This window comes from Hemitrygon akajei, chromosome 5, assembly GCF_048418815.1.
Source record: "Hemitrygon akajei chromosome 5, sHemAka1.3, whole genome shotgun sequence".
NCBI lineage: Eukaryota > Metazoa > Chordata > Chondrichthyes > Myliobatiformes > Dasyatidae > Hemitrygon > Hemitrygon akajei.
Genome location: NC_133128.1, coordinates 189,193,163 through 189,212,856, shown reverse-complemented (window position 1 = coordinate 189,212,856; position 19,694 = coordinate 189,193,163). Strand labels below are relative to the sequence as shown.

General features: G+C 41.5%; 1 protein-coding gene across 2 annotated transcripts in view; it reads left to right on the top strand.

Moving 5' to 3' along the window:
- osbpl11 (oxysterol binding protein-like 11) overlaps positions 1-19,694 on the top strand; it is a 132,349-nt gene that overhangs the window by 48,795 nt on the left and 63,860 nt on the right. For both annotated transcript variants that reach the window (XM_073047546.1, XM_073047545.1), the window contains exons 3-4: positions 9,141-9,316; positions 14,134-14,213. In XM_073047546.1, coding sequence (XP_072903647.1) covers positions 9,141-9,316; positions 14,134-14,213 — 256 coding nt within the window. The remainder of the gene's footprint in view (positions 1-9,140; positions 9,317-14,133; positions 14,214-19,694) is intronic.

The window sequence follows — 19,694 nt, the reverse complement described above, 5'->3', positions numbered from 1 at the left end:
GAAAACATATCTCTTCATGCTTACCTGAGTGAAATTCCACGTGTCAATATTCGGCCCAATTTCTTGGTTATTGTAATATTAAATTGCTTCATTGTCTGGTTAAATATGGTGCTACCAAGTGCATGTGACTGCTCACTGGTAGTTTTAAAAAAAACAAGTTAAGAAATTCTACTAAAAACATCACAAGAAATGCCTTTTCTGAGGTAAATTGTGTTGGATTATCGCTGCAAACAGTGAAGGTGTGAGCAATGGCAGAGCAAGGTCGAGGGATGAGCTGAGGTGGTGTGTTACATATTCAATGCAGATGGAGAGGAGGAGAAGTCCTGTACAACTGGCCTGGGTGCAAAGTTGGATTGCTCTGGGCGCCGAGAGGACAAGTCAGAGAAGAGGAGGTTTGATGCCCACACTTGACCTGAGTGTGAGGTTGAGCAGTAAGCTTATTTGAAGAGTTTGAAAGTGGCTTTGGGCTGGGTGGTGAAATCAGGGCCCAGAGTGAGTCACTGGGCGCTGTGGTCTAGGCCCCAAGCCCTTCTCTAGAGTTGGGTGCTGATGTGAGCTACGATCTGCTGATTAGACAATCTAAACGCCAGCCCAGATCAGAGGTGAAAGCTGATTTCACCCACTCTCTGTGATGTTCACTCCTCTCTCCAAGGCACCGGAATCTTTCGCTGTTCCATTGTTTGATCAATTTAAACACTGGACCAGATAGACTGAAAGACAGTGTCAGGATCTGAGGTGAGAGCCGATTTTGCTCACTTTATATGATGGTCACTCCTCTCTCCATGGCACTGTGGCTATGAAGACTGCCCTGGCTGCTGTGCTGTGTGGCTGCTAATATGATAACCTGATGAGTGAGGCTTTCGGTCTGCTCCAGGTTGTTCTGGGCTTCGGATCTGAGGACTCAACTTGGTTCGGACTGTTATTGTTCACTTGTTTGCATGATTTGTGTTTTTGTTTTTCTTTGTGCTGGTTTTTTTATTTTTTCTTTAATTGGTTCTTTCGGGTTTCTTGCTTTGTGGATACCTGTAAGCAAACAGATCTCAAGGTTGTATAATTTATACATTATTTGATAATAACTGTACTCTAAATCTTTGAATCTTTGTCCACCACACCATCAAATTAAGTGTCATTTGCAACCTTGCCACTTAAGTTCTCAAAGTTCAAAGAACATGTATGTGACCATATACAACCCTGAGATTCATTTTCTTCTGGCCACGCTCAATAAATATATAGAATAATAACCATAACAGAATCAGTGAAAGATCGCCCAACTTGGGTGTTCAACCAGAGTGCAGAAGACAACAAGGTGTGCAAGTGCAAAGGGAAGAAATATTAATAATAAGCAATAAATATTGAGAGCATGAGATGAAAGGTCCTTGAAAGTGAGTATTGGTTGTGGGAACATATCAGAGATGGGACAAGTGGTTGTCCTCTTTGGTTCAAGCGCCAGTGGTGAACCAGTGGTGTGAGTCCTAAGGCTCCTGGACCACCTTCCTGATGGCAGCAGTGAGAAGAGAGTTTGTTCTCGGTAGTGGGGTTGCTTTCCTGTGACAGCATTTCATATCAATGTGCTCAGTGACAGGCTTTACTATGACAGACTAGGATTCTCATCTCGACAATAGACTTGACTGCAAAATCAACACCAAGGCTGTTTACAAGAAGGGGATAAGCAGACTCTCTTTTTTAAGGAAGCTGAGATGCTTCAATGTGTGCAGCAGGATGTTGGGAATCTTTTACCAGTCTGTTGTAGCGAGCGCAGTCTTCTTTGCTGCTTATGTTGGGGAGCAACATCAGTGCTGGTGATGGAAAAAAAAGACTAAATAAACTCATTAAAAAAGCTGGGTTTGTCCTTAGTTACAATCTGAACTCTTCTGAGTTAGTGGTGGAGAGGAGATCACTGAACAAACTGGTGTCCATTCTGGACAATAAGGCAAATCTCCATGGCCTACTGAATAAGCAGTGGAACACCTTTTCGAACAGACCCATTCAGATCCATTGACACAAGCATCATTACAGAAAATCTTTCCTACCAAATGCAATAAGCATATACAATAGTTCATCATTATGCAGCAGGAGAACACACTTCATAGTACATAGTCTGTTTTATTATTTCATACATTATTATTGCACATTAGTACATTATTATTTTTATTCATATTTTGTATTTTATTAAGTTTGCACAATGCTAAGTGTGTTTTTAAATGTTGCTGCTATAATGAAAGAATTTCCCACTGGGGATCAATAAAGTATTTATTACTATTAATATTTTCTGTTGAAGGGCATTAGTGTTTCCATACCGGGCTGTGATGCAGCCAGTCGATATACTCTCCACTACCTATCTATAGAAGTTTGTCAAAGTTTTAGATGCCGTGCTAGATCTCCGCAAACTCCAAAGACACTTAAATGCTGGGCCCAGGACAGGTCCTCCAAAATAATAACACTTAGGAACTTAAAGTCGCTAACCATCTCTACCTGTGATTCACCCCAATGTGTGGGACCGGCTCGTGGACCTCTGGTTTCTGTCTCCTGAAGTTCTTAATCAGCTCCTTGGTTTTGCTGAGTTACAAGGTGGTTGTTATGACACCACACAGACAGATGTTCAATCTCACTCCTGTATGCTGATTTGTCACCAGCTTTGATTTGTCCTACAACAAACTTTGAATATGTCATTAGAGCTGTGCTAAGCTACACAGTCAGAAGTGTAAAGCGAACAGAACAGGGGACTAAAGACATAGCCTTGTGGTGTTCCTGTGGCCATGGAGATGTGGAGGAGGTGTTGTTATCAATCCGAACTGACTGTGTTCTGCAAGTGAGATCAACGATCCATTTGTACAAGGAGGTATTGAGGCCAAGGTCTTGTAGCTGATTGATTAGTTTTGAGGAGATGATGGTATTAAATGCTGAGCTGTAGTCGATAAAGAGCATCCTGATGTTTGCATTTTTGCTGTCCAGATGTTCCAGGGTTGAGTGAGGAGCCAATGAGATGGCATGTGCAATGAACCTATTGTTCCAGTCGGCAAATTTTGCAGATCTAAGTCACTTCTCAGGCAGGAATTGATGTGTGCCATCACCAACCTCTCAAAACACTTCATTATGGATGTAACTGTGAACTTTACAACAATGATAAACCAATTTTCTCTTTAATTTTGACCTTGAGCTCTGTAATGTAGTTTCCGATCTGATCCTTGGTGGGCTCAAAGAATATCTTCCTGAAATACATGTTATCCACGTAAGCTCTGAACTTAAAGCATTTAGAGAGCTGCAGCTTCTGAAGCCCACTAATTGCATTCAGTTGGAATATTGGTTCAGGTTGTTAATATATGACAAACAATGGGACCCAGTGCCACTCCCTACAGCAGACCACTGCTTACAGGCCTCCAATTTTGGGTGGTGGGGGTGGGAATCTCTCCATCACCCTGTCACTCCTTCCTTCAAGCCAATTTTTCAGCCCACTGGGTGCTTGATTTGAATTATTGCTGTCTCCCAAGAAACAATTAAGGATGTCCTGTAGAAGGAAGGCTTACTACCAGCCTTGGTACTTGGCAGCCAGTATTTGGTCTGCTGTGTAATGTTTAATATGTAGACCATAAAAATAGAACTGGGAGAAGGAGAAAGTCGTTTATGTTAACAGCTTTCCAATCGAACTGAACTTCCATACAGTTAACTTGCATTGCTGTGGTCTTCAAGTTAACTCAACTTGCAGTTCTGGTAGCATTGGTTTGTAGAGGATGCTTTCTGACTAAATGCAATTAATGGGCTTCAGAAGCTGCACCTCTCTAAGAATGCTTTTGCTCAGTTCAGGGTGTATGTGGATAATATGTAGGATAATTCAGAAAGAAATATTCTTGGAGCCCACTAGTGGTCAGAACCTGCAATTACATCATAGAGCTCAAGGTCAAAATTGAAGGGTAAATTGGTTTATAAATGTACTAAAACTCAAAGTAAATTTATTATTGAAGTCCATATATGTCACAATATACCACCCTGAAATTCATCTTTTTGTGGGCATTCACAGTAAATGCAAAGATGTGCAATAGTCTATAAAAATGCATACACAAGACAAACAACCAATGTACGAAAGACAACTGCAAATACAAGAAGAAAAAAGCTAATAAAATTATAGATCTATCTTAGTTATTTATTACTGAGCACAGTGGAGAGTCCTTGAAATTGAGTCCATTGGATATATATTGAACCTGCATTCATCACTTCTGCTGGCAGCTCATTCCACAATCTCGTCATCTTCTGAGCAAAGAAATTCCTCCTCATGTTCAGCATCGTGTACCGTGTCATATGATGTGGACGATCATGCTCTATGATTGTTCTTGGCAAATTCTACAGAAGTGCTTTGTCATTATCTTCCTCTGGGCAGTGACTTTATAAGACAGGTGACCCCAGCCATTATCAATACTCTTCAGAGAGTATTGATATCACTGGCATCAGTGGTCACATAATAAGGATTTGTGATATGCTCCAGCTGCTCCAATGGTCATGTGACCCTGCTCGGAGAGGTGAGGGTTTAGCAGAAGGAAGGAGTGCCTTACACTCTTTAGGTAGAGACACATCTCCACCTCATTTTTCCCTTAAATATTTCACCTTTAGCCCATGACCTCTAGTTCCAGTCTCATCTAACCTTGTTGGAAAAAGTCTGCTTGCATTTCCCCTATCTATACACCTCCTATGTAGCAAGCTACGGTGAAAAACTGCTTTGCATGTTATCCATACAGTAAGTTTCATTATAATAATAAAAAGGGTAAAAAAAATAGAAATGCAGAATAAAGTGATAAAGAAAGAGTGCAGTGCAAGCAGAAGATAAAAGGTCATAGTGACGTGGATTGTGAGGTCTTAACATACAAGGGGACATTCAATATGGTAAAGGATAGAAGTTGTCCTTGAGCTTCATTGTAAGGAAAGTATTGATGTTCAAATTCATTGTCATAGGCACACAGAGCAGAGTGTTCATGCCATGAGAATTAACTTTTCAAGTAGCAACTCAGTACATTACAAGCATAAATTAGCATGAACTTAAATTAACGTAAATTGTATACAGCCTGCGTGACAGTGAGGGTGGCAGGATAACATAGTGGTTAGCACAACGCTTTACAGTACCAGCAACCTGTGTTCAATTCCCGCTGCTGTCTGTCCATCCTCTCTGACCACAGGAGTTTCCTTCGGGTGCTCTAGTTTCCTCCACAGACCAAGGACGTACCGATGGTAGATAATTTGTCATTGTAAGTTGTCCCGTGATTAGGCTGGGGTTAAATCAGGCATGGGAGGTGGCACGGCTTGAAGGGTCTGTTCTGCACTGCATCTCAATAAATAAATAATAAAATAAATTTAAGTACGCTGGTGTGAGTGAGAGAAAAAGGAGGTAATGTTAGGCAGTTCAAGGAGTTTTTTTTTGAGATACAGCACAGAATATGCCCTTCTGACCTTCCAAGCTGCGTAACTCAGCAACCCCTGATCCAATCCTAGCCTACTCACTGGACAATTTACAACAACCAATTAACCTATGCATCATCTCATGCAGCACGAATCTTCAATCCATGTCACTTATGGACTTGATCTATATATATTTTTTGTGACTATATTTTCTACTAAGGTACCTATGTGTGCTAACTGCTGTGTGTGACTGTTAGTACTCTGATATTTATTTATTCAATGAGATACAGCTTGGAATGGGGCCCCTCCATCCTTTCGAAGCCAGCAATCTTCTGATTTAACCCTAGTCTGATTTACAGTGACCTACCAACCGGTGCGTGTTTGGACTGTGGGAAGAAATCGGAGCACCCAGAGCACCATATGGTCACAGGGAGAACGTACAAACCTCTTACAAGTAGCAGCGGAAATTGAACCCTGCTTGCTTATACTATAATGTGTTGTGCTAACCACTACACTACTGTATTGCCCCTTGGCAGTAGGGAAGGAGCTGTTGTTGAATCTTAATGTGTGAGTTTTACAGGCTCCTGTACCTCCCGCTTGATGGCAGCAATGAAAAGTGGGCCTGTTTGGGGGGGGGGGGGGGTCCTTAATGATAGATGATGCCGCTTTGAGTTGTTGCTTCTTGTAGATTCTTTTATACTGAGCTGAGTGGACCCTGAAGTGGAATGGCTTAGTCCACTACTTACTATAGGCTCTTGTATTCCATCAGATTGGAGATTGCACTATCAGGCCACGATATAACCAATTAGACTTCTTTCTGTTGGACATCTGTAGAAGTTTCTTAGGGTCTTCTTTGACATGTCAAATCTCATTATATTCCAAGAAAATAGAGATGCTGGTGCCCTGTTTTCATGGTTGCATCTATGTGCTAGGCCTAAGATAATCCTCTGAGATTTTGGCATCTAGGAGCCTGAAGTTGCTCACCCTTTTTACAACAAACCTTTCAATAATAACTCGTGCAACACACACAAAATGCTGGAGGAACTCAGCAGGTCAGGAAGCATCTATGGAGAAAAAAGTACAGTTGACGTTTTGGGCTGAAATCCTTTGGTAGGATTAGAGATAAAAAAAGCTGAAGAGTAGATTTAAAAGGTGGGGGGAAGGGAGAGTGAACCACCAGGTGATAGATGAAATCTGAAGGCAGAGGGATAAAGTAAAGAGCTGGGAAGTTGATTGGTGAAAGAGACAGAAGGCCATGGAAGAAAGAAACCGAGGGAGGAGAACCAGAGGGAGCTGATGGGCAGGGAAAAAATGAGGTGAGGGAGGGGCAAGGGGATGGGAAATGGTGAAGGTGGGTGGGCGGCATTATTGGAAGTTTGAGAAATCGATATTCATGCCATCAGGTTGGAAATTACCCAATAAGTTGTTGGTATGGAGTAGAGGACTAAGCATGCAGTCCAGAAATTTGCCTGTGACGAGGTTGACGAAGAGGAGGTGAGGTTTCCAATCCATATGAATTGTGGTCTTTCAATGACAATACTTTCTTATGAGCACTGTAAGTTGTTACTTTACAAATAATTTAAGATGAAGGAAGATGAGAATATGCAGCTTTTAATGTAGGATGGCAGAGTGCTGTAGCTAATGGAGCTGCTGCCTTACTACTCCAGTGATCTGCATTTAATCTTGACGTGTCTGTGGAGATTGTGCAATCTCCCTTGCACTTCGGGGGTTTCCTCTGGGTTTTCCGTTTCCTTCCATCTCACAGGGAGAGAGAGAGAGGAATGTGTCAAGTAATTGGCCACCTGCTGCGTCAGTGAGTGGTAGCACGCTAGCATAATGCTTTACAGTACCAGCAACCTGGGTTCAATTTTGCTACTGTCTGTAACGAGTTTGTATATTCACCCCATGACTGTGTGGGCTTACATTACTGGTCGCCAACCCGTCGATCGCGATCGCTTGGTTGATCTTTGAGACTTTCCCAGTAGATCCCGAAAAAAAAGAAAAATAAATACACAAGTACTGTTGAGAGATTGTTTCCGGGTTGCGGGGTTTTAGTTCCGTTCTTTCTGCCCAGTGCGCATGCGTGTAGCTCCCCCGCCACGCACTACACAGTGTACTTCCGGGCCACGAGGAAATGATGAGTCAGCTGCACCTTTCCTCATTCCCTGTCACGCCCACTGTTGAACTTGAACCCACGCGAGGTCATCAGTCACCTAAACACAGTGATACCCTCACGCCAGGGATCATAGGTCAGCCTCGCGCGGCCCGCGGGAAGTGCAGTTGGTACCGGCCTGGAGTGCGGACAGATGGGCGCCGCCTCTAAACCTGTTTAGCACACAGAATGTTCGTGGGGAACCTGGTGCTAAAGTATTCACAGGCGACCTAATTCGGGCTCAGGGTTTCGTAAGTAGCAGAGCAGCTACCGCACTACGATCTACTGAAACAAACTTTTGTCGGCTGATAAATCCTACAAGAGAGGCGGGTGGGCGCGTCCTGTCGCACTCCTCACTCGGTCGATCACTCTGTCCGGACTGTGACCGCCGCGGCCCCAGCACGGGGATCTCCGGCCCTGACGTTGTCCTCTCACCCCACCCACGACCAGGTCAAGGCGGCGGGTGGGCGGGAGGCTGGAGTTCAGGCCGGGAAGCTGTCTATTGAGGCAATGAAGCAGTCAAAACTGCTTCGGTACCCTGAGTCCAAGCACCCTACACTTAAAGACAAACCCGTTGAGTTTTTTCCCGGCGGAAAAAAATGTGAGCAAGTGGGACAGCAGCCGAGCGCCGCGGAAACTAAATTGTGGAATAGACTGGACATAAGGAACCTGCTTGGCGTATCGCTGTGTTCCAGTTTCCCTTCCCCCACCCCCCCTCGGTTGGCTGGTCCGCAAGAATATTGTCAATATTAAACTGGTCCGCAGTGCAAAAAAGGGTGGGAACTCCTGGTGTTCATACATTATTTCTACTTCCGGGTTGTGGGGTTTTACTTCTGCCCTGGTGCGCATGCGTGTAACTAATCGATTTGGAGTCAATCTTCCCTTTCACTAAGGCCGAGATAGGGGATCTTGGGCTTAAAAAGGTTGGTGACCACCAGCTTACAGGTTAGGCAGTTGTGAGCATACTGTGTTGGTGCCGGAAGCAAGACAACACTTGCAGGCTGTCCCCAGCACAACCTCGGGCTCTGATTGTTGGCACAAACAATGCAGCTCACATTATGTTTTAATGTTTCGATTTACATGTGACAAATAAAGCAAATCTTTAATCTTTAAAAGTAATACTTATTCCTATACTTTTAACATTGGATAATGGTGATTATAATTTAAAATGGTGGCAGCTCGGAATGCCAGTTTGCTCTTGAATCTTTGTTGTAAATTCTATGCTCTCTCTGATTTAATTACATAATCTAGACTGATAAATGTAGTACTGAGTAAATTCAGCATTGTCAAAGTTGATGTCTTTTGGATCGAATATTAAGGTACGACTATAGTAGTTTAGCTATAAAATAACAAATTGGTTTGCTGTGTTAGTCTAAAAGAAGTACCGGTACATTGTACTTTGCTTTTTCCGATATTTGAAATCTTCCTGAGCACCAGTAGACTATTGAGATGATTTAGAAACACACATTATTCATCCTAAGGATTTTAGTTCCTGGAAGCAGATAATCATTACATTTTCCAATCTTGTATGTTGTCCTAACACAAACAAAAAAAATAGTTGTTATATTAATTCTTTACATTGAATCCTTATTTTCCCCTCCACCAGGTTCTTTGTTTTAAATCATGAAGCTGGATTGCTGGAATATTTTGTCAACGAGCAGTCCAGAAGTTTGAAGCCAAGAGGCACTTTACAGCTAGCAGGGGCTGTCATCTCACCAAGCGATGAAGACTCTCACACATTTACTGTCAATGCTGCCATTGGAGAACAGTATAAACTAAGAGGTATAGTAATGTGGGCAGTAGTCGGTTTGATATAGATTATGACAGTGACCGCTTCATTAAGCACCTCTGCTTGATCTGCCAAAAGCAGAATTTCCCGGTGGCCACACATTTTAATTTTAATTCTGATTCTCATTCCTGTTTTGACATATCGGTTCAAGGCTTCCTCTTGTGCCAAGATGAGGCTATACTCAGGGCGGAGGAGCAACACCTTATATTCCGACTGTGTATTCTCCAAACTGTCTATTCCCTACTCTGGCCTCTTACCTCTTCTCACTACTTATCAATCCCCCTGGGAATCCCCCCTCCTCCCTTTCTCCTATGGTCCATTCTCCTCTCCTACTAGATTCCTTCCTCTCCAGCCCACTTTATCTTTTCTACCCACTTGACTTTACCTGTCACCTTCTGGCTATCTTCCTTTCCCTTCTTCCACCTTTTAAATCTGGCATCTTCCTCCTTCTTTCCCAGTCCTGAAGAAGTACCTCGGCCTGAAATATTGACTGTCTATTCATTTCCATAGGTGCTGCCTGACCTGCTGAGTTCCTCCAGCATTTTGTGTGTGTTGCTTATGGTGGTGATTGTTTGTTTTTGTGTGGTCATCTGATTCTTGTTCAGCAGAGGAGTGAACTTCCTTGTTAAATAACAGCTCATCCGCTTCTCTCCCGTAGCATCCATGCAGTGTTCTTCACTGTTAGAGTTCCAGATGACATGCTGCTGAACTTTGATGCTGGCTGGCTCTGAAGCATCTCATTGTTCAAATTTTATTTTAAAAAACATATTATAAATGAGTTTCCCACAACTTTTGCTTTAAAGTATTTCTTCCTGATTTCACTTCCCACAATGACCCACTATTACAATTATGCGATTATATTTCCTGGTTGTGGATTCTTCTGAACGCAAGCAAATACAAACTAATTTCATCCGTCCTGTATTCATTGGCTAACATATACTTGTTACTTTGCCACAGTGATGTTTGCCTTCAAGATTCTAAGCTTGATTCTTTAATTCTCCATTTTCTGTCTGACTCTGCCTCTTTTGCTATTCCACGGAAGCTTAGTAGAAAAGCATCTTTTTCTAAAGGCACTTTGTAAACTCCTAAATTCAACCCTTGAGTTCAAAATTTTCAGATAGTAATTTTTGCCCCCAGATGTTCGTTGCTGGTAATAGTTCTGCTACTGCAATGAATATGACTGTCCTATATTATGTTTAAAGTATATTTATTATCAAAGAATGTATAAATTAATACAGGCTTAAGATCTGTTTGCTCCCAGTTAGCCACAAAGCAAGAAACTGAAAACAAAGCAAGAAACCAGAACTTTGTTTTTTGACTACCAGAAAGCTCTTTGCACACGTTTTAATCAGAAAAAATCACTGACATTTTGCTCTTCCAATTTGTAATACTTTCCATTAGCAAAATATTGCAGAAGCTGGAAATGTGAGACCAAAACTGAACTTGGCAAATCAGGCAGTATCAGTGTGTATAGAAACAGAGTTAATCTTTCATGTCAGTAGCCTTTCATTAGAATTGTTTTGATTGTAATGAAAAATTATTTAAAAATTTATTGTGTTCTTTCCTTATTCAACTCAGGATATTGTGTATCAGCAAAGTCACCACAAGAAAACACTTTGTTAGAACTAGCACAAATGCAACACTGAAAGAAAACAAATGTCTACAGGAGTAGCAGTACAGAAATCAAAATGCTAATCATTCACTAAGCAAGTCAATCTCTGCAATGTCGGAGGTTGCCACAGATCTGGAATCTTGCAGGCAGCCTGCTTTTCATTTCTCTCACGCCTTCTGTCTCTTGATGTATTTGTCTCTATCTTCAATTCTCAGCGCCAGCACCAGTCATAATCCAGCCTAAGACAAAGCTCTGTTGCCCTTTTTTTAAAAAAATAAGCTGTACCATATGCATGGTAAATAGCTGTTTTGTACGGGATGGAAAAGCACTGGAATCTTGCTGTCTTGAGCAATGACAAGAAAGTTCCATTCTATTCAAAGAACGTGCCCCCTTTTTATACCCTTTAAGATTCCTTTAAAACATAACATAATTGTCACCTCAGTACTTTCCCATTCCTCGGTTATACCAGTTGCACCTCCTGATCACTTCGATCTTCAGGTTGGACAGATAGTTTAGGAAAACAGGGACAATGGACCCGCAAGGAAGAAAACATCTTTCCTTATCTCCTCTCACCTTGAGAGGTGCACATCTCCAGACTATTACAACATTCCAGACATCATTTCGCTTTCCAAATTCCATTTTATTCTGCATGTACCAAGGAAGAATCACAATGAACTCTTTCCAATGATACCATTTTCCAATCTAACTGAAGATCAACGGCTGAGACACTGATCTGAAACTTGTAAAGAAGTATTGTGCTACTAATTGAAATTTATTCTCCTTCAGTGCCAATAAGATTGGAGCTCTCGTACATGTAAATATTGAAATCCAACATTACTGACTGTGCTCTTTCATTGCTCTTGTCCATTATTGAACTCTGTAAGGAGCAACATGGGGGAATCTGTCTTCAGAAGTGGAAGTTCATTTGAATGTTGTTTCAGAGAACCCTGCAACACAATTAACAGTTGCCCCATTTTAATGTTATTTGTACAAAATGTAGTGTTTTTAATCATAATTGATGTTTTATTTTTATGTTCTTTACTTTATTAAGTACTTACCTGATTTTAGTTGGTGTAGTGCCTGAAAGTTGGGGACGTTCATGAGAGTTTTTTTTAAAAAAACAACTAGCTAGTTTGTACCAGTTTTGTGTAGCTGGGTTTATTTTAGTTTTTCAAGTCTGAATTGATTGGTAAATCGGTTTATTATTGTCATATGCGCAGAAGTACTGCAAAAAAACTTGTCTTGCATTGTGTTCACACAGATTAATTCATTACAACAGTGCATTGAGATAGTACAAAGTAAGGCAGTAAAAGTGTGTAGATTAAAATGTTATAGTCTCAGAGAAAGTGCAGTGCTGGTAGGTACAAGATCATATTATAAGATCACAGTGAGGTCGAGAGTCTGTCTTATTGTATGAGGTGATCGTTCTGTGGTCTTAAACAGTGGAATAGAAGCTGTCCTTGAGCCTTTTGGTGCAGCCTTGGAATAGAAGAACGTCCCTTTAGAAGAATGTCTGGGATTGGAATGATCATTATTATGCTGGCTGCTTTACTGAGACAGTAACAAGTGTAGACGGGAGGGGAGTCTGGTTTCTGTGTTGTGCTGTGTCCGTATTGGATACCATGGCTGTGTAGCACTTGGCATGATGCTATTGCATCTTGGGACGTCAGTGTTTGGAGCTCATTTTCTGCGTCCTCTGTCAGGACCTCCCTGTGGAATGCATGGGTTTTCTCCAGGAGCTCCTTTTCCCTTCCACAGACCAAACATGTACCAGGTAGGTTAATTGGTCATTGTGAATTGTCCTGTGATTGGATTAGAGTGAAATGGGGTTGTTGGGCGGGTGTCTGGAAGGGCTTATCCTACACTGCATCTCTAAATATAAACTCTCTGCAGTTTCTTGCAATCAAGGACAGAACATGAATTACATTAAATCCAGAGTGGCACACACAAAATACTGGAGGAACTCAGCAGGTCAGGCAACATCCATGGAAATGAACAGATAGTTGACGTTTCAGACTGAGACCCTCCTTCACGACTGGAGAGGAAGAAGGAAGGACTGTTTGGGTCCCGAATGGAGGTGAATAGGAGGTGTAGCAAGCTGGTTGCAGGGATATGTGCCGGGAGGGAAATTACTGGGAAGAGACAAATGGACAAGGGAATCACGGAGGGAGCAATCCCTGTGGAAAATTCAGGAGGGGTGGGGGAGTGGAGGTGAAGATGTGTTTGGTGGTAGGATCCCTTTGGAGATGGTGGAAGCATTGGGTATGGAGGCTCATGAGGTGATAGGTAAGGACGAGGAACTCTATACACTGCTAAGGTGATGAGAAGATGGGTGAATGTGGATGTCTGGGAAGTGGAGGGGAAGCGGGTGGGGGCAGGATCAATGGTGGAGGAAGGGAAACCCTATTGTTTGAGAAAGGAATCCAGCCTTGTACAATGTCAAACATTGGTGAAAGTATCTGCCCAGCCAGTTCAGTGCTTTGTGTTCTCAAAAAAAACCTTTAAGGATTAGTAGTGGTTGTAAGCAAAAAGACTTTTCAATCAGCAAGTTTTCATCCATTGGACTCCTGCTGTATTTCTAGAGACTGCCTCAGCTATTGAATGTTTCCAGGATTTCCTGTTAGTATGTTCATTGCTGTTCCCAAGATTCCCTGTCTGCCTTTATCAGTTCAGTTTCTTTTGTTGTATATAACTATTTGTGTAATTGCACAATTATTAGCTTGATAAACGTGTGCTTTATTGTATAGTAATATTGTTTGGCTGTGGTATACTTTTTTTGGATTAGTTCGGGTGGCATTGAGTCTATTTTTGACTATCCAATATAGGCTAATCTTGAATGAAATGAAAAGTTATCTGCCAATTTATAAAAGTCATGGTGTCCTGGTACTTTTTTTTTCTTAAATTAATATCAGCAAAAAAATTACTCTGCCGTCTCATCTGATAGGTGCAAGTATGTTGACATGTTTGTTTCTGTGAGAATAGTTGCATACTTAAATACACATAACAGTCTTTGAGAATTGTTGAGGCACAAGTTGACTCTTCTGATCGTTAGCTGTATCCTGTGTTTTACTGCTTGCCTGTATCTGGTTTCTAGTGGAACACAATTTCATTAGAAATGTTATTTAAGGAATGCTATGGATAACAAGGTAATACTACTAATAAACAATTACTCTGTGTAATCTTAAATATATTTTCCAGCTACTGATGCAAAAGAACGCCAGCACTGGGTCAGTAGACTTCAGATTTGTACGCAGCATCATACAGAAGCTATTGGAAAGGTAAGATGAGCTTGTTCTGAATCTAGAATTTTATTTTTTCTTTTCTATGCTTTCTGTATTAATTAACTTTGTGTGGTAGATTATTTGTTTTCATTAAATTATTTGTGCATATTCATGGTATTATTAATTGCAATATCTGTATGACCATAAGACCTAGGAGCAGAATTAGGCCTTTCAGCACATTGAGTCTGCTCTGCAATCTTGGCTGATCCCAGATCCCACTCAGCCCCACACACCTGCCTTCTTGCCATATCCTTTGATGCCCTGACCAATCAAGAAACTATCAACTTCCATTTTAAATGTACCCACGGACTTGGCCTCCATTGCAATCTGTGGCAGAGCATTCCATAGATCCACTACTCTCTCACTAAAAAAATAATTTCCCTACCTCTGTTCTGAAAGGTCACCCTTCAATTTTGAGGCTTTTCCCTCTAGTTCTGGATACCCTCACCAGATGAAACATCCACCCTATCTAGTCCTTTCAACATTCGGTAGGTTTCAATGAGATCCCCACACATTCTTCTAAATTCCAGTGAGTACAGGCCCAAAGCTGCCAAGTGCTTCTCATATGTTAACCCCTTCATTCCCTGAATTATCTTCATGAACCTCCTCTCTCCAATGGTAACACATCCTTTCTCAGATATGATGCCCAAAACTGTTGCCCAGTTTTCCAAGTGCAGCCTGACTAATGTCTTATGAAGCCTCAGCATTATCTCCGTGCTTTTATATTCTATTCCCCTTGAAATAAATGCCAACATTACATTTGCCCTCTTTACCACTGACTCAACCTGTAAATTAACCTTCTGGGAGTCTTGCACGAGGACTCCTAAGTCCCTCTGCACCTCTGATGTTTGAATTTTCTCCCCATTTAGATAATAGTCTGCACTATTGTTCCTTTTACCAAAATGCAATATCATACATTTCCCAACACTTTATTCAGTCTGCCGCTTTTTTGCCCATTTCTTCCATTTGTTTTGAGTCCTGCTCCAATTGCATTGCTTCCTCAGCACTAACTCCCCCTCTACTTTTCTTATCATCCACAAACTTGCCACAAATGCCACAAAGCAATCGATTCCATTATCTTCCAAGTACCTTGAAACTTTCCACCACATGTCTAAAGAATTTTGCCTGCTTCAAGCAGGCTTCAGTTATACCGACGCCTATGAAGAATGTAGTAACCTGAATCAATAACCATCATTAATGTTATGTTTTGTAACTCCAGAAACTAATCAAAAAGCACAGGAGCCAGGAATAACATGTCTGCTTAGTTTTTCTTTAGTGAGGCACTCACTTATGATGTGGTGGCTTTATGACGTATGCCATTCACATACTAATATATAACCCATAATGAATTATGTAAACAAGAATGCTTAATAAATATATTTGCAATATGACTCAAAGATTACTGAAATATTAAATACACTACAGTACAGTTGCACTTGCATCCACTGTGATGAAGTGCTTTGAGAGGGTTGGTAATAAAACATTATCAACTCCTGACTAAAAACTGACTTGGATCCACTCCAATTTGCCTACTGTCACAACAGATCAACAGCAGATGCCGTATCATTGGCACTTCACTCAATCCTGGGACATCTGAACAGTTAAAATGCTCTTCATTGACTAATCAATAAGCTTCAAGTCAAAGGCAATCTGCTAAGTAACTCCTTGTGCAACTGGATACTCAATTTCCTCACTTGCAGACCTGTCATTTTGGATTAGCAGCAGTATCTCCTCCACAATCTCCCTCAGCAGAGGTGCTCCACAGCCTAAGTGTTTAGTCCCCTGCTCTTCCGCAAGTGAGGAAATCGAGTATCCAGTTGCACAGAGGTATTGGGGCCTCGATCCCATAAAATATCCTAGAGCATCAGCACTGCATCTTCTGCAGTATAATGAACATTCTCCCATGGGTGTGCTTCTGAGCTACTCATAGTTTTCCAGTTGTGGCCTCACCCGTGTCTCGCTCTTGTTTTCTGTTCCTCAGCTGACGATTGTAGGTATCCCATATGCCTTCTTCACTGCCTCGTCTGTTTGTGCTGCCACCATCAGGAATACTTGGACTGGTACACCAAGACTTGAATATCCCTCAATACACCTTGCATTCTCTACCATTCATTGTATCTCTTCTGAAATAAAATGAATCCACTTGCACTTATCAGCATTAAATTCCATCAACTATTACTCTTCTCATCTTACAAATTAGTCATAGAATACCACAGCACAGAAGCAGGCCCTTTGGCCTATCTAGTCCATGCCAACCTGCTTTCCTGCCTACTCTATCTACTCACACCCAGACCATAGCCATCTGTACACCTCTCATCCTTGTACCCAACTGAACTTAAATGTTGCAGTTGTACCCATATCCAGCACTTATCACTGACAGTTCATTCCACACTCACAGTGCCCTCTGAGTGAAGAAGATCTTCCTCAAGTTCCTCTTAAATATTTTACAATTCATCCTAAACCTATGACCTCTTGTTCTAGTCTTATCCAAACTTAGGAGTAAAAGCCTGCATGTATTTTACACCACTCATATTTTGTCTACCTCTTTAAGATCTTCACTTAGTCTCCCATGCTTCATGGAATGATATCCTAACCTATTCAGCTTTCCCCTATAACTCTGATCCTTGAGTCCTGGCAACATTCTTGTAAATTTTCTCTGCGCTGTTTCTAAAGTACTGATATCTTTCTTGTAGGTGTGTTATCAGAACTGGATAAAATATTGCTTCACCAATGCCTTATGGAACTTCAACATAGCTTTCCAACTGCTGTATTCAGTGCTCAGATTTATGAAGCACAGTGTGACAAAAGTTCTCTTTACGATCTTATCTACCTGTGACACCGCTTTCAAGGACTTGTGCATGTGTATTCCCAGATTCCTTTGTTCCACCGCATATCTCAGAGCCTACCTTTTACTGTGTAAGTCCTACCCTGGTTGGTCCTGCCAAAGTGCAACACTGCACACTTTTCTACATTGAAATACATTTGCCATTTTTCTGGTTGCAAGCCTTAACAGCCTTCCTTACTGTCCACTGTGCACCCAATCTTGGTATCATTCACAAATTTGCTGATTCATTATACCACATTATCTAAATCATTGGTATGGAAGATAAACAACATTGGACCCAGCATCAATCCCTGTGGCACACCACCAGTCACAAGGCTCCAGTGAAAGAGACAGCCATCTCCTGCCACTCTGTTCTCTCGCTAAGCCAATGTTGAATTCACTTTACTACTTCCTCCTGAATGCCAAGTGGTTTAACCTACTTGACCAGTCTTCCATGCTGGACTTTGCTGAAGTCCAGTTGGACAACATCCACTGTCTGTCTTTCATCAACCTTCCTCATAAATCTCCTCAAAGAAGTTCTTAAGGTTGATCAGACATGCCCTACTCAGAACAAAGCCATGTGGGCTATCCTTAATCAGGCCTTATCTGTACAAATACTTAGATATACTTTACCCATGACTGACGTCAGGCTCTCCTGCCAATAATTTCCTGGCTTGTTCTTAGAACCTTTCTTGAACATCAGAACATTTACTATCCACCAGTCCTCTGGCACCTCACCCATGGCTAAGGACATTTTAAATATTTTTTGCAGGGAGGGCCCTTGCAATTTCTGCACTAGCCTCCTACAAGATCTATGTGGACACCTTGTCAAGCCCTAAGGCTTTATTCACTCTAATTTGTCTCAAGTCAGCTAATGCCACCTGTCCTTTAATCGGTTTACAGTCTGCAATTTCACTACTGTTTTGCCTCAATTCTATTGACCCTGTGGCTGTTTCCTGAGTAAGTACAAATGCAAACACTTAATCGAACATCTCACCCATCTCTTTCAGCTCCATGCATAGATGACAACACTGATTTTCAAGAAGACCAATTTTATCTCTTGATACTCTTTTACTCAATAATATAGTACTGTGCAAAAGTCATAGACAACCTAGATTTTTTTCAATAAATTTAGTTTCAGGTGTTTTTTTTTACTTCTACATTAGTGTGTCAGTAGAAAAGAACAATTTTTTGTATTTCGTTAAAGGAAGTAGCAGATTAACTGCTACACAACTGAAACACAAACGGGTGTAGAAGGAATCAAACTGGACAAAGGACAACCAAACTAAAAACTGAAGGGGTCAAACATTCAGATTCAGTTTATTGTCATTTAGAAACCACAAATGCAATGCAGTTAAAAAAATGAGACAACGTTCTCCGGAATGATATCACAAAAAAAGCACACGACTAAACAGACCACACAAGAAAAACCACATAACATTTGGTAATCCCCAATCCAGAGTCTGGAGAGGCTGCTGCGTATCAATATCGCGCTACCATCTTAGCATGTTCCCCTGAAAGGAACTCCAAACTCATCAGACAAAACAAGACTACCCAGACACACCAAGTCAAGAGACCAACTCTACCACCCAACAAACCAAAAACCTACACAAAACCACATAGTTATAGTTAACATTTAGTTACAACAGTGCAGACAATACCATAATTGATAAAAGACTGACAAAAATCACATAATTATAACATTTAGTTACAACAGTGCAGACTATACCATAATTGATAAAAGACTAACTGACAAAAACCACATAATTATAACATATAGTTCCAACAGTGCAAAGCAATACTGTAATCTGATAAAGAGCAGACCATGGCATGGTAAAAAGTCTCAAAGTCCTAACAGCCCATCGTCTCACGCAGACAGTAGAAGGAAGAAAAACTCTTCCTGCCATGATCCTTCAGCGCCGCAACCTTGCCAATACAGCCCCTGGAAGCACCCGACAGCCAACTCTGAGTCCATCCGAAAACTTCGAGCCTCTGACACCAAGCATCGAGCATCATCTCTGCTGTTGGTGAAACATGTTAAACGTGTGATGGTTTAACTTTCAAATCATCAAGTCTTACACCATGGCAAGAGTGAGCATTGCAACAAGTCACAGGGTGGCCATCCTGCATCAGCAAGGTCTCTCCTAAGCAGAAATTTCATGGCAGACTGGAGTTTCAAGAATTGCTGTCCAAGCTCTTCTGAAGTAAGGTTGAAGGCCAGAAGTGCACGAAAACTGAGTGCTGCAGACAAGAGATACATCAAACTGACATCCCTTCTAAATTGGAAGATGTCCAGTGTTGTTATCAGCTTTGAACTCAGAAACCACTGGAACCCAAGTACTGTATTGTTTTAAGGAGATGACATTATTGAAATGCCATGCTGTAGTTGGAAAGGAGCTTCCTGCTGTATGTATCTTCACTGTCTAGGTGTTCCAGTTTTGAGTGAAGAGGCAATGAAGTGGCATCTGCTCTGGACCTGTTATGATGGTAGGCAAATTGGAGCAGAATCAAGTCGCTTCTCAAGCATATGTATTATCACCAACCTCTCAAAGCACTTCATTACAGTGGATGTTGGTGCTGCTGGACAGCAGTAATTGAGGCAGGTTACCATGTTCTTTTTAGGTGCCGGTATATCCTTCAGTGATTCAGGCTTG